General features: G+C 46.4%; 2 protein-coding genes across 2 annotated transcripts in view; both read left to right on the top strand.

The window, feature by feature from the left end:
* The first annotated feature begins 218 nt into the window (after positions 1-218).
* LOC107111959 lies at positions 219-1,769 on the top strand. The gene has a single exon (XM_015413007.1). The coding sequence runs from the start codon at positions 235-237 to the stop codon at positions 1,762-1,764; it is 1,530 nt and encodes a 509-aa protein (XP_015268493.1). The 5' UTR covers positions 219-234; the 3' UTR covers positions 1,765-1,769.
* Positions 1,770-1,824: 55 nt separating this feature from the next.
* Positions 1,825-15,730, top strand: part of LOC107111958 — a 126,493-nt gene continuing 112,587 nt past the window's right edge. Inside the window, exon 1 of the mRNA XM_015413006.1 lies at positions 1,825-5,334. Within this exon, the coding sequence (XP_015268492.1) occupies positions 1,843-5,334 (3,492 nt within the window). The 5' untranslated portion in view covers positions 1,825-1,842. The remainder of the gene's footprint in view (positions 5,335-15,730) is intronic.

Here is a 15,730-nt window from a genome sequence, read left to right on the forward strand (position 1 = left end):
CCTGCGTTTACAGTGGGATGGCCACCAGAGGGCTCCATGGATCTCTCTCTGCTACACAGAGTCTATCTGGCAGCTACGGATCCCCAAGAGGACCATTCCGATCAGCAGCTCCATTATGTCTACTGCTGGTATGAATATGTGAGGAAAAATCCTTCCAAGGCCAAGCGATTTAAAACCCGACAGGGCTCTGCCCCAGCAGCCAACCAGCCTATAGTTTGCCCAACACCAGGAACTATGCCAGCAATTTGTCCAACCCTGAATACCCCAGAAAGCAGGCCCCAAGGCCCCCAAGTGACTTGCCCGCCACCGGAGGATGATTGGCCCCCACCATACTCTGCTGGGCCATTGCCACCGCCTCCTCTTCCAACTCCGCCCCCAGAAGCAAGAGTGACTAGATCACAGACTGCGCAGGCCCGTGCCGCCCAAGAACTTGCAGCCCAGGAGCAGCTTCAGGAACTGCAAATCAGTGAAGCGCTTAGCCCTTCAGTGCCAGTCTCCACCATTTATCCATCCTTAGTGGACTGTTTGGCTACTGCCTCTGCTCCTGAACCTGAGACCCCTGTCACTCCCATACCTAAGACAGTCCTTAAGAAAAATCCGACAACAGGGACCTGGAGCCCCGCCACTCATTGGAGTCCTACATCAGGACTCAGTGAAATGAACCCTTTTAAAGTGCCTGTAGGCAAATCTCAGGAAACTGGCAATTTAGCAACAGTCTGCCCTCTCCGTCAAGTTCCAGCAGGAGCGGATGGGATTATGAGATGGGTCTATTCTCCTTTCAGTACTGTCGATCTCTGTAATTGGAGAACACAGACGACCCCATATAGTGAAGACCCCCGACCCATGACAGATCTGTTTACAACAATTATGGCTACACATGCCCCTACCTGGCGAGATTGTAGCCAGTTACTTACTGCTTTATTAACTTCAGAAGAGAAGCGGAAAGTCATGGCAGCTGCTAAGAAAACTGTTGAAAACAGAGTCCCTGCTGACCAACAGCCTAATGCAGCTGACTGGGTTCGTGCCCGCTTCCCAGATATAGACCCAAATTGGGACCCCAATGTAGATGCAGATAGAGGAAGATCAGAGGAATACCGAACTGCCATCCTCTTAGGTCTCCAGGAAGCAGGAAAGAAGCCCATGAATATGGCTAAATTGAGGGAGGTCATTCAAGAGCCAACTGAGCCACCCTATACCTTCCTTGAAAGACTGTACAAGGCTTACCGCCTCTACACTCCTTTTGACCCAGAGGAAGAAGCAAACCGTACAATGGTGAATGCATCTTTTGTTAGCCAGGCTGCACCTGACATTAGACGCAAATTACAGAAGTTAGAAGGGTTCCAAGGGATGAACGTGTCCCAATTAATTGAGGTGGCCCAGAAGGTTTTTGTGAATAGAGATAAAGAAGAGAAGAAAGAAGAAGAAGCTAAGCATAGACGAAAGGCAGCAATTTTAGCAGCAGTGATCCAAGGCCATGAGTATGACCGCCCGTCCCCAACATCCAACCTTGAGCCCCGTGGTCCTAGAACCCTAGGCCGGGACCAATGTGCATACTGTAGAGCGGATGGCCACTGGAAAAACGAATGTCCGAACCGCCAGTCCAGACTCCGGGGGAGGGGAGGATCTAGAGGCCAAGGAAGAGGACAGAGCTTTAACCACCTTCCAAGAGGGCAAGTTAATGAAAGCCGGTACAGCCGCACCTACCCTGCAGGGAAGTCGGAAGATGGCTTTGTTGGTATGGCCGGAATGAACTATGATGATTAGGGGCGACCGGGCTCTGTCAATTGTGGCCCTCGGGAGCCCTTGGTCCGCTTAAATATTGAAGGAAATCCTGTTGATTTCATGTTAGACACGGGGGCTGAAGTATCCATTGTAACGACACCCATTGCTCTGCCCACTAAAGATAGCCTAACAGTTGTAGGCATGGCAGGGAAGAAACTTGCTCTCCCATACCTCCAATCAAGAACCTGTTCTCTAGGAGGTCACCGGGTCACCCACCGTTTTCTCTTAAATCCCAGCTGTCCGATTAATTTGCTTGGGAGAGATCTTTTATCTAAAATGCGTGCCTCCATAACCTTTGATACTCCGGATGGCTCAGCACTTCTGTCCTTACCTCCAGAGACTCAAACTTCACTAGTGTGTTGTAATTTAGAGGTTGATGCTACAGAAGAGTGGCGACTTCCTGAGGTCCTAATGGGATGTGGATTTAGAAGACACCCTGATGGTGACCCTGAAGAAGTCCAGTATCAGACTGATAAAGATGCTTTTTATGACAAGGAAAAGGTGCAGGATAAATTGTACTACCGAAATGAAGTGCCAACTGTATGGGCAGAAGATAATCCCCCAGGCTTTGCTAAACACCAACCTCCTGTAGTTGTGGTCCTTAAACCTACTGCCAATCCAGTGAGAGAGCGTCAATACCCTATTCGTGAAGATGCCCGAAGAGTGTTAACCAAACACTTTCAGAGACTCCTGAAAGATGGCATCCTGATCCCCTGTGAATCTGCCTGGAATACTCCGATCCTTCCAGTACCTAAGCCTTCTCCAGACCCCAAGAATCCTGATTACCGCCCAGTCCAAGACCTGAGGGCAGTGAATACTCAAGTAGAAGCTATCCACCCTGTAGTGCCAAATCCCTATACAATCCTGACTCTGATTCCATCCACGGCTGCATGGTTTACTGTCTTGGATTTGAAAGATGCGTTCTTCAGTATTGGACTTCACCACCAGTCCAGAGACATCTTTGCCTTCGAATGGAGAGCCCCTGGAGCCTCCAGCCCATGTCAGTACACTTGGACTCGTTTGCCCCAAGGCTACAAAAATTCTCCTTCATTGTTTGGACAGGCCCTCGGTAAAGACTTAGAGAACTTTGACACCCAAGAAGGGGTCCTTACCTTAATCCAATATGTGGATGACTTGTTACTTTGTGCCCCTGACCCTCATCGATGTTCCCAGGGCACCCTTAACCTTCTCCGTCTCCTTGATGCCTGTGGCTATAAAGTCTCATTCAAGAAGGCCCAGATCTGCTTAACTCGAGTCCAGTTCCTAGGATTTGAAATCTCTAAGAATCAACGGTCTCTCAGTAATGCAAGGAAAGAAACTGTGTGCCAGATACCTCTACCCCAGAGTCGCAAAGAGCTACGAGGCTTCTTAGGTGCAGCTAGCTACTGTCGGTTATGGATTCCCTCCTTTGCTCTTTTGGCCAAACCCTTATATGAAGCTACCAAAGGGGGGACACAGGAACCTTTTGTCTGGGGCCCAGATCAAGATGTTGCCTTTAGGACCCTGAAACAACGGCTCATTGAGGCTCCTGCCTTAGGACTGCCAGATCCAGAAAAACCTTTTTCCCTTTGCGTAGATGAGAAGCAAAGTGTTGCTTTAGGTGTCCTTCTCCAGAAACTTGGGACTCACAATCGGCCTGTGGCCTACCTTAGCCAAAACCTGGATGCTGTAGAAGCCGGTCTGCCCCCTTGCTTACGTGCTGTTGCTGCCTGCTGTAGACTTATTGAAGCAGCAAACAAATTCACCTGGGGAGCCCCACTCACAGTGTTTGTATCACACGGAGTTAAGACCATTTTAGAAGCTCGTGGTCACAAATATCTGACAGTTTCACGTATGGCCAGGTACCAAGCAGTTCTCCTCGAGAACCCAGGTGTATCTCTAGCTCCTGTCATCAACATAAATCCAGCCACCTTGTTGCCAGTACCATGTGAAGATGTTGAGCATGATTGCCTAGTAACCACTGACCAGCTGTTTGCATCTCGTCTTGACCTTCGTGACCAACCCCTTCAGCAGCCAGACTTAATATTGTACTGTGATGGTAGCAGTTTCATCAACCCTCAAGGACGTCGCAAAGCAGGCTATGCTGTTGTAGATGACCATCAGGTGATACAAGCAGAATCTCTACCCGTTGGAACATCTGCTCAACTAGCAGAAATAATAGCCCTGACAGTTGCCCTACATCTAAGCAAGAATGCAGCTGCAAATATATTCACCGATTCAATGTTTGCTTTCAAGGCAGCCCATGCACATGGAATGCTGTGGCAACACCGAGGATTTATTACAGCCGCTGGAAAGGATATCAAATATGGGCCAAATCTTCGTCTTCTGCTAGAAGCCATCAATCTGCCAACTAAGATTGCAATAATCCACTGTCGAGGACATCAACGGAAGTCTGACCCAATTGCAGAAGGAAATGGTCGTGCTGATAAAGCAGCTAAGGAAGCAGCAGAAGGAAAACTTTGTCTCCGCACTCTAGTTCCTAGTCCGTCAGTCTTAGCCTGTCCTGTCTTCCCCACTCCAGTCTCAGCTTGGACGCCTCGTTACACCAAACATGAAGACTACCTCTGTGACCAGCAATCAGCAAAAAAGAATGAGGAAGGTTGGTGGATCTTGCCAACAGGAAAAATTTGGATTCCAGCCTCCTTAGGCTATGAAATAATGAAAGCCCTTCATGCTAATACCCATTATGGATCTTCCAGTCTTGTTAAAGCCTTAGACCGCTGGGCTCATCTGGAACGGAAGACAGCATTAGCAGACCTCGTGTGCCGTCAGTGTGTTACCTGTGCCCGAAACAATCCTAGAGAAGGTCCCCGACGACCTCCAGGAATCAATACCCCAGGACCAGCCCCAATGACTTCGCTTGTTGTTGATTTCACCGAGATGCCAAAAGTTGGTCGTCATCACTACCTGTTGGTGTTTGTCTGTACGCATACTGGATGGATAGAAGCGTTTCCAACTGCCACTGAAAAGGCCTCAGAAGTTGCCCGAGCCATGTTAAGGGATCTAATTCCAAGATTCGGATTACCTACCTGGGTTTCCTCTGATAATGGACCAGCCTTCATCTCTGAATTAACTCAGCAAGTTGCCAAAGCCTTAGGAATCATCTGGAAATTACACTGTGCCTATCGTCCCCAGAGTTCAGGAGCAGTAGAACGAGCTAATAGAACTCTTAAAGCCTCCTTGCGGAAGTTCACCCAAGAGACTGAACAGCCATGGCCTAAGATTCTACCTCTAGTGTTATTCCGACTGCACTGCCTCCCTTCCAAACGAACTTCAGTTTCTCCTTATGAGGCAATGTTTGGCCGTCCTCCCCCACTGACCATGGGAGTTCATACCGATGCTTATGGGTTTCATCAGTTAATCACCTCAGCAGAATTACAAGCCCTTGGACGACAAGTTGAGAAACTCCAAAGACATTACTCTGCCTGTCTCCCAGTTCCCTTGTTTGATTCTGTGTGTCATGTCAGTCCTGGAGATTCAGTATGGGTTAAAAATTGGAGACCAGAGCCCTTAGGGCCAAGGTGGGAGGGACCTTTCACTGTTTTACTCAGTTCCCCTACAGCTGTGAAGGTCGTTGAGAGGAAACCCTGGATCCACTGGACGAATTTGAAGCTTGCCCATACTAGATGGACTGCTGAGCCAGGATCTAATCCTACTACTGTGAAGCTTAGACGTGTCGTGCCCAGTAATCCAGCAAGCTCTGCTTCTCTTGGGCCCACGCCCCAAGAGGACACAGCTGAAGATTGACTCCAGAACCCCTGCTGAGACCTACCGGAAACGGTCTCCCTGCGCACGGGTGAAAAATCAGACCTTCGTTGGAGCATCAGGCCCTGCTCTAGTCACACCGGAAGCTGACTAGTCGACGCACAGGCCCAAGATGTGGATGCTTCTGTTAAATTGTGTTTTTGTACCTTCTATGATCTGCATCCCAGTTATGGGGTTTCCTGCTTGTACCTCTTGCATTACTTCCACTTTTCGTGAAGGTCAAGTCTCACAAACCCTCATTTATCATTCTGACTTTGATTGTATTTCGTCTGTAGTTACCCAATGTTCTCATGAGGGCATAAGTTACAGTGTTTGTGTAAATCAAGGGAAATTTATGTGCTTTCGACCCCAGTCCAATGTGACTCGGGCCCGTATTAATGTTTATGCTTATATTAGTGGATGGTACACAAGTCCTGATACTTTCACCTCTTCCCTTTTAGCGTCCAATGTCACTTCCCAGTCTAGTCAAAGTATGCAAGTCTGTTTTGACATATGTCATGCCATCTCTCGAAGTCGAAAGTATAGTGCAGGGGAAATTAGACAAACGTGTGGAGGGCTAGCTAAAGAGCAGAGCTATGCCAAAGAAGGGAAAATGTTTCTGTCATCAACTTATGAACTTGAAGCACAAGTCTGGTATGTCTCTAATGATGGTAATATCTCAGATGGACCTCAAGGTGGAATAGTGGGAGGAGGGAAAGCCCACCCGTACTTTAAGTTATCCCAGGGAACTAGTCTAACCCCTTGCAGCCATAACCACTGCACTCCCTTGTGCTTACATTTCCGAGCATCCGAGAACCAGGGAAGAAAGAAACTGATGTATGGGGTTGGCATAGATATTGGTGGTCGAAAAAGTCCATACGGACGCATTGTCATAGAAACTATTAGTTCAAAAATCCAAAGCACTGAAATGAAGATTCACACAACCTTTTGGTCAGAAATGGGGAAAGTAATAGAAATCCCCCCAGTGACCAAGAATCTATTTATCGATCTTGCTGAAAGAATTGCAGGAGAACTATCAGTTAAGAATTGTTATGTCTGTGGAGGTACCAATATGGGAGAACAATGGCCCTGGGAGGCCAAAGAGGTAGAACTTAATAATATCTCCCATGCTTTCAACCTTTCCTGGAATAATATCCACCGCCCCAGTAGATGGATCCTGAAAAATCCCTTAGTTGGTCATACTTGTTTTATACGACAGGGAGCTCCTTTTAACATTTCAGTGGGAGCCCTAGATTGTGAAGAAGGATGGTTCTGTAATGGCACCCAGCCTAAAGCCTATATTAATTTTGCTAATCCGAATGTCACCCAAGCCCCACCTTATGTTAATATGAGTCGTTTACAAGTCCTATGGGACAACCCCTGTAGCACTTCTAAAGAATGGAGAGCTCCAGACTCCTTATACTGGATATGTGGTTCAGCTGCCTATGCAACCCTGCCCCTTACATGGAATGGTGCTTGTATATTAGGTACTATAAAACCTAGCTTTTTCCTCCTACCCCTCACTGTCGGAGAAAGGTTAGGAGTCCCAGTATATGATGAGTTAGGACGCTCAAAGCGAGAAATACGGGGATTAGCTGTAGGTAACTGGAAAGATGATGAATGGCCTCCAGAACGTATTATTCAAGTATATGGTCCAGCTACCTGGGCAGCTGATGGTACATATGGTTATAGAACCCCCATTTATATGCTAAATCGAATAATTAGACTACAAGCGGTTTTAGAAATCATAACTAATGAAACTTCCCTGGCTCTGTCTGTATTAGCCGAAACCAACACACAACTTCGCACTGCTGTTTACCAGAACCGACTTGCCTTAGATTTCTTATTAGCAACTGAAGGAGGAGTTTGTGGAAAGTTTAACCTTTCAAATTGTTGTTTACAGATTGATGACAATGGTAAAGCTATTGAACAGATTACAGAACATATGCGTAATTTAGCCCATGTCCCAGTCCAAACCTGGACAGGAATAGATACTGAAGATTGGTTCGGAAACATACTTGGAGATTGGAAACGTATATTGTTCTTAATAGCTTTAGCCTTTGGTGGTTTGTTACTTCTCCCTTGTTTGATACCTTTGGTTAAGAATGTAGCTACCAAAACAGTTAATGCAATGTTAGCTCACAATGATACTGTTAAACTTTTATATTTGGTTACTGCTAAAAGGAACAGGTTGAACACTAATGCATAAATTCTTCCACAGGTTAAAGAAGAAAAGTACTGTTAGTTACTGTATACTCTCCAGGCAAGGAATAAATGCTATGCCATGTTATTGGTCGGTCTCTCTCTCTGTCCCAGAGAAAGGACCGAAAGGGGGGAATGAAGTAGGCATTTATTATTCCTTGCCCATATAAGGGGATAGTTGCTGTTCATGTTCCAGTCATAAGGGGGCAGAAGTGAGCTTGTTTGGTTTGGGCGGGAAAAGTAAGCCTAGTCAATGGAAAATTCCACTCTGGTGATGTAAATGATGACGTGTAACCTTGTTGCAGTATAAAAGCCTGGAGCCTGCATTGCTCTGGGTTCAGTCTGTTTAAAGCGTGCTTCGCTGACTGAACCGGCGCCAATAAAGTTCTTCTCCTTCTGTTGATCTGGTGGTCTGTGCTTGGGCTTAGGCCCCTTTCTCCGTGCTACATTTCTGGTTCCCTGCTGATGACACCCAGCTCTATCTGAAGTTGGGTGGCTAGTCAGACTCCAGACCAGAAGATCTAGACCGGGCTTTGCAAGCTGTGGCTGATTGGCTTAGACTGAGCCCGCTGAAGCTGAACCTGAAGACGGAGGTCCTGTGTCTGAGTCGGGGCAGTTTGGGGGTAGGGATCCCACTCCTGACCTTTGGTGGGACACCACTAGTGCCAGTGCCAGAGGTTAGGAGTCTGGGAGTGCTCCTGGATACCTCCTTAACAATGGAGGCCCAGGTAGCAGCCACTGCTAAGTCGGCCTTTTACCATCTGTGGCTGGTCTGGCTCCCTTCCTCGATCGCGCCTATTGGACAGTCTGCTGAACTCCTGCCTGGGAGACCCATGGGGGGGGTGTTGGAATCCCTTCTGGCTCCTGTGAATCTGCAGCAGCCCCCCCCCCCAGAGAAGGCTGCCCTCAGGGGGTTTGTGGTGGTGCCCCCAATTTATTTAAAGCCCCCCCAAATAAAAAAAATCCTGGCTATGGGCCTGGTCTCCTGCCTCCCTGCAAAATTTCCCCAAGTTTTTCAGACCACCACAAAAGTGGTACTTCTGCTTCTATACACTCTGTGGCTATATCTGCCAAGAGATGCCAGATATAAACTGCACCATGCTTTCAGGGCCATTTCCAGGTTTTAGGGAGCCCTGGGCAAAGAGTGCTCAGGGCTTCCCTTTCCATTACTTTCCATGCACCTCTTCACCTACCTGTCTGCCCTCCACCACTGCCCAACTATGTCTCTTTTCCCTGTGCTCCCAGGCACAAGCATCACCTGCATGCCCTTTTCCCAGTGATGCTGGGCAACATGTGCAGTCACGTGGTAGGGTAGCCACACAGGCAAAAGGGGCAGTAGCCGCTGCTCTACTTCCAGGTATGCTGTATCAGCCCTACAAGGAATCAGCCTGAAGAATGAAGTAACATCACACATCTTACAGTTTGCCCATATGTTTTCCCTGTATGGCAACTACCTTTGGACTAATTATCATCAGGGAAATTCCTTTGGAGGAGGAAGACACCCTGCTGCCCTAGCACTAGAACCCCAGTGCAAATGGCTCTCCTGTATGACTGTCCCTCGCCAACCGCAGAAGCATTGATCCTGAGGACTGGCATTGGCAGACTCACCTCAGGTTAGGGTCCACCTGGCAGGGCATCATGGACTGGGAGGGAGACACTGGGCATGACTCTAGAATTGTGCCTGATGAAGGCAGCATGAGGGTGGGTACACAGGCACAACTCTGGTGGAGCCCAGTACGGCCTATTCCATGCAGGGCTGGTACTGAGTCCCAGAGCCCGTGGGAACCCTCAGTCCAGGCCAAGCCAAAGGCAGAAAGCAAGACTGCAGAAATCAGGTCTCCTGTGGCTGACATAACTAACATGTCAGAGCACCAGCAGTTAGGGCAGCTAGCATTAGGAAAGGAGAAATGAGAGGGTGGGGAGGACAAGGTCCATCCCCATAGGGAGAGGTGCCCCACCTATCTTGAGCAGGGGGAAAGAGCCAATGGGATGAAGAGAGGGAGAGACCTAAAGCAGCAGGGGAGGATAGAAGGGAGTCAATATGCAGAGGTCGGGGAGGAGAAAAGCCAGAGATCAGGTGGTCTCCCTTCACAGATCAGTTCTCCTAACAGATCAGGGGTCTCCCTTCACGGCCACCTTGATGTAACAGGTCTGTCAGGTTCTACAAATTAAGCCAATGTACACATCCATGCATCATCCCCAAATGGATGGTCTATTGGAATACCTTAATCAGACCATTAAGTCCATGCTTCACAAGTTGGCCCAAGACCAACCTAATACTTGAGACCTTTTTATAGATTCCCTTATGTTTGCATTGAGAGAAGCTCTCCAAGCCTCAATGGAGTATGCACCCTTCAAATTGTTATATGGCTGAATGCCATGAGGAATCCTGGGCCTGGTAGGTGACCAATGGTACGGGAACCAGCCCTTCCAGGAAGGAACCATTGTGACTATGTACAGCAACTCCAGGATCATCTGGAGGCTGCTCAGGTTGAGGCCTGACATAACTTGGAACAGGCTAAACTGGCTCAGAAATGGCAATATGACCAAGGCACACAAGAGAGATCTTTTGCACCAGGAACTCAAGTATTGGTATCTAGGGATGCCATGGCAATGCATCAGGGTGACCCTTGGCAAGGCCTTTCTCCATTACCCGGGTACTGGGTCCATTTTCCTATGAGGTCCAGAGTGGGCCCGAGTATAGAAGATGAAAGTGCCTCCATGTGGATGATTTAAAAGAATGGTTCCCTCAGGTTGATACCAAACCTTGCCACCTGGAAGATGACCATGAGGACCTTTTCAATGGCAACTTCTTGTAGGAAGAGCTGGCCCAGATTTTTGGACCCAGACATTTCTCTAGGAGCAACTAGAGGATATTATTTGGGTCCTCCATCAGGTCCCAGGGGTTTTCTCTTCCGAGCCTGGTTAGACTCACCTAGCCATCCATGAGCCCAACACTCCAGCCAGGAAGGTGATACATGCTCAGTGGCAACCCCCTACCATGGAAACAGTCAGTTGGGAAGTGAAAGAAATGTTATGGTTAAGGATGATTGAGCCCTCTCAGAGCATGTGGAGAAGCCTTCTGGTGTTGGTGCCAAAGCCAGATGGTAGTGTGAGGGTTTGTATCAATTATAGAGAGGTTAACAAAATTGCTCGATTTGACACCTATCGCATCTACTATAGGCCAACCGGGTATGGCTCAATACCTTACAGTGCTTGACCTCACAAAAGGCTACTGGCAGCTCACCCCAGGCCTTTTCCAATTCAAAATGATGCCCTTTGGGTTACATGGAGCTGTTGCCACCTTCCAGAAACTGGCCGACCAGCCTTTGTGCAATGTACTGGCTTCATGATGGCCTCTATTGATGACACTGTTATATGCAGCTTGGATTGGCCTATGCACATGCAACTCCTTCAACAAGTGCTCCAAGCCCTGGCTAAGGCCGGCGTCAGGGCCAACCCAAAGAAGAGCTTTATTGGCTTTAAGGAGCTAAAGTATTTAGGATTCCTAGTTGGGAGAGGGCAACTGAAACACCTACCCAAAAAAGTCACTACATTGGAACAAACCCCACACCCAACTACAACCCCCCCCAAAAAAAAACCTGTTGCTTTTTGGCATTCATTATAGCAAGTTTATTCCTCACTTTGCTACCCTAGCCAGCCACCTCACAGACTACTTAAAGAATTGTATCCATATAAACTATTAATAATAATAATAAAAGAACTGTATCCATTGGGAGCAACTACAAGAAACAGCTTTTGAGGCCCTTCGAGCCAGCCTGTCTCAGGATCCGGTGTTATGAAATCCTAATTTTGATCATCCATTGCTACTGCATAACGATGCCTCCAAGACAGTGCTGGGAGCTGTCCTATCCCAAACCTTCAACAGTAAAAAAATACCCATTCTCTCCATCAGTCATAAGTTACAACCAGCAGAGCAATATTATGCAACAGTGGAAAAAGAAGCCTTGGCCATTAAATGGGCAATTGGGGTACTCCAGTTCTACCTGGCCAATAACCCTTTTACGTTAGTGGTGGATCATGAACCTTTAGTTTGAATAATTAGAATGATCCTCACATCCTAAAATGGTACTTATCTCTTGTCCCTTTTAGTTTTATGATCCAGCATAGTTCAACACATAGTTCAACACTGACTACTTGTCCTGTATCTTCAATGATGATCCAATGAACAACAGGCTAATAGTGTGTGTGGGGGGGTGTGGATTCAGCCCTCCCCACTGAAGCCCAAGGAGAGAGGGAAAGAGACGCAGAAGAATTGATCCTGAGTGCCAGTATCAGCAAGCTCACCTCATACCAGGGTCCACTGGGTAGGGCATCGTGAGCGGAATGAACAGTAGGGCCAAGGCTCTAGTCCTTTTTAAATGGGCATTTTTCATCCACATTCCAATCCTTTTAATCATTTTCCATCCAAAAAGAAAAAGGGGGAGAAGAATAACCAATTGTTTAATCTACAGAGAAAGTAGTCCACAGAGAATACACAGATAAGTGCAGTGGGATAAATTTACATTTATCCAGAAGATAAAAATACAGATTGTTTCCTCTGCTTCTAGTGTTTCCAGTAGTAAATTAGGCACAGTTCAGCAATTTATCTCTGCATTATAAATCGTACTTTATGATCTGTATATTTGAAGAAGTTCTCTTACTGGTAAAGTCAAATGCTGCTGGAAATCTGCCAGCTTTCCAAGATAAATTGTAATTTCAAGTGAGTCTTTAAAAGTGAGCCAAATGATTGCAGATTTGTAAAAAAGAAGAGAAAAGAGAAAATACAATAGAAGTAGAAGAAGAGGGGTCAACCTTTGCCAGCAACCTTTTCCAACAATCAGCCTTTGCTGAAGACATCCCCCCAACGTCCAAAGCCCCCTCCTAGCAAGTTAGGCAGTAGGTTCCCTCCCTCGACTGCAACAACCTGGCCACAGTGACCCATGCGACGGTCACCTCGAGACTAGACTACTGCAACGCTTTCTACATGGGGCTGCCCTTGTTGCAAATTTGGAGGCTGCATCTAGTGCAGAATGCTGCAGCCAGGCTGTTGATGGGCTTACCTAGATAAGAGCACATTCAGCCTGCATTGAAGGCCCTGCACTGGCTGCCAATAGCATACCGAATCCATTTCAAGGTGCTGGTGCTTACCTTTAAAGCCCTATATGGTCAGAGTCCGACATACCTGAGGGACCGCCTTTCCCCACATGTAGCCCAGAGAGCACTGAGGTCGGGGTCACAGAATCGCTTGACCCTGCCGGACCCCAAAGAGGCCAGGCTCACTGTGATGAGGGCCAGGGCTTTCTCAGTGGTGGCTCCTTATTGGTGGAATGAGCTCCCAGAGGAGATCATGGCCCTGCAGGATCTTTTGCAGTTCCGCAGGGCCTGCAAGATGAAGCTCTTCCACCAGGCTTTCAATTAGGAGCCTCCCCCACCATTACCATCAATGAGCCTGGCCCTCAGTTTTAACATCTGGCCCATTACATCGAGCGACTAGGAACGACACTGAGCTGGAATCTAGTTGTTGGAGACATCTTTATGCGCCATCATAAGCAACAAACTGTAGAACTTAATAGCACCTTATGTTTTTATGTTTTACCTTATTATGAAATGATGTATATTGTTTTATCAGTTTTATTGGCAATTGGGTCACTGCTGTAAGCCACCCTGAGCCCGTTCGCAGGGAGGGCAGGGTATAAATTGAAACAATAACAACAATAACAACAACAACAATAATAGTTATAATATCCTGGCTACGGGAGTGAAAGGGATTGCTGAAATGCTGAAATGGCTTGCAAAAGCCATCTTTAAAGCCATCTGTTGCAAGCCATTTCAGCATTTCAGTGATCTCTTTCACTGCTCTCACTTCCAAGTGGGGGGAGTGAAAGGGATTGCTGAAATCGCTTCCAACTGGGAAGGCATTTAGATGCTTTCTGAATTGATACACTGCTGTGGTGCAACTTGCAAAAACCGTTTAAAGGGATCTCTTTAAATAGTTTTCAGATGCTGTGTGGCCATGGCAGCATGGCTTGGAGAAGGCATTTAAAGAGACTGCGGTCTCTTTAAATGCTGTCTCCAAGCCCCTCCACCAGCACCAGCACATCTGCCAACACAAACCACATGAACCCACTTGGAAGGTTCATGGAAGGTTTTTGTGGCTCTTGATGGTGGGATGGCCTGAATCAAGGTTTGCTTGGCCCTGTTCTTCGTGAATTTCAGTTCATAATTCAGTTGGTGCTCTGCCAGAAGACATCCATGGCTTGTGGGAGCTGTTACTATTCCACAGGGCATGCAATGCAGAGATGTTCCATCAGGCCTTCGGTTGAGAACAGCAACGGGTGGGGGGGTAGCCTTTGGCATTCTCACACAAGCCCCCTGGGAGGCTGGGGTGCTAGAGTTTTTCCCACCATCTGTATAAAAATACAGCATATATGCTGTATTTTTGCCATTTTGACAATATTGTTTTATGTATTGGTATTTATTGGGTTGTTTTATTTTAATCTCAGATTGTACATTATTTTGTTGTAAGGCACCCTGAGCCCTACTTGTAGGGAAGGGTGGCCTAGTAAATCCAATTTAATGAATGCATGAATAAATGAATAAACAAACAAATCCCTAGTCCTGATTATTCAAGCTCCCCCTGTGGGTTCTCCTATCAGTTAGTTCTCCCCGGTAGGTGAGATGTGAGGACAAAGAAGTAAATTCTTTCTATCCCTGCTGAAGTACACCTCAGTGAGATAAGTCTGGAGCTTTTAGAAATTCTCCTGTTCAGGTCACCATTTTCTAGGAAGTCCTCAGGTTTGTTTGTTTTTTATTTAAACATGTTTCCATTTGAGAACAGTGGAAAAAATGAAACTTAGTGACTATAACCAATGACAGGGGGGGGGGACATGTCAATATTAAAAATGAATTTCTTTTAATGGGCACCCCTATTCTGACTGTGTTATTAATAACAACCTGGAAATGATGGGAAATTTACTTTTAAAACCTAAAATGTGTGCTTCTTCATACTGGAAGAAATTTAGGCAATGAACATTTCAGAACCATCCCTGGGTATAATTCATATTAAAATAATTTGGACAATTGATTTAATGGATAAATGTAACTAGCTTTTAAGAAACTATCCATATCATTGAAACATAAACATCTTGTGCCATGCACTAGAATGATAAATTACAGGGTACTGCTTCTCCTTGTGTATTTTCCCCCAGCATTATAACACTTCATGCTTTGCTTTAAAAATTATTTTGTTTAAAAAAAACCAACATGGCCTATGTAGGTTTCAATAATCAATCTTCAGATTCTCACACCTCATGCTATTACATTTTATAGACGCACAGGACAATTTGAACAGATTAGTATGTATTTTTTTTAAGTATATAAAGGCCGGGGAAGGAACAAAAAACTGCATATATGCTGGAATATAGCCTTTATATTGAAAAGAGAATAGAACTCTGAGACAGTAAAGGATGATACTTTTTCATAAAGATAAGCAACTGCAAAGGGCAAAAAGCCCACAGCAAAGGTCAAGTGTCTTTAAAAATATGGGATGCATTTTAACTAGATCACTCAGAAAAGGGAATTGAATTCCTTTTTCGTTTAAAGAACTGTTGAAGAATGCAAACAAAATGTTGCGAAACTCATTCTGTTTATTTGTTTTCTACCCAAGACAAATGATAATGACTGTTTTAAAGGCCTCCAAGACAATTTCATTGTAAGACAAATGTTCTCAGACCTTTAACCAGAGCAGCCTTGTGAACATATTTATAAGCAAGATCCCATGGATTTTGTAGCTGGGGAAATGTTTGTAAAATCGGGCATTTGTCACAGAGTGCTACGGAAATGTCCCATGGCTGCAGAAGACTACCATTAGGACTTAACCAACTCTGAAAATAAGGGTGATGCAAATACCTCCAGGCCATGGCCTTTCTTAGGAACACTGCAAGCAACATCACCCCCCTGCCTAATGGTTGGGGCTCCCCCCCCCCCCCCCCCGCGCCCC

The sequence above is a fragment of the Gekko japonicus genome, unplaced genomic scaffold, assembly GCF_001447785.1.
Source record: "Gekko japonicus isolate JY-2015 unplaced genomic scaffold, Gekko_japonicus_V1.1 scaffold2397, whole genome shotgun sequence".
In the NCBI taxonomy this organism is placed as follows: domain Eukaryota; kingdom Metazoa; phylum Chordata; class Lepidosauria; order Squamata; family Gekkonidae; genus Gekko; species Gekko japonicus.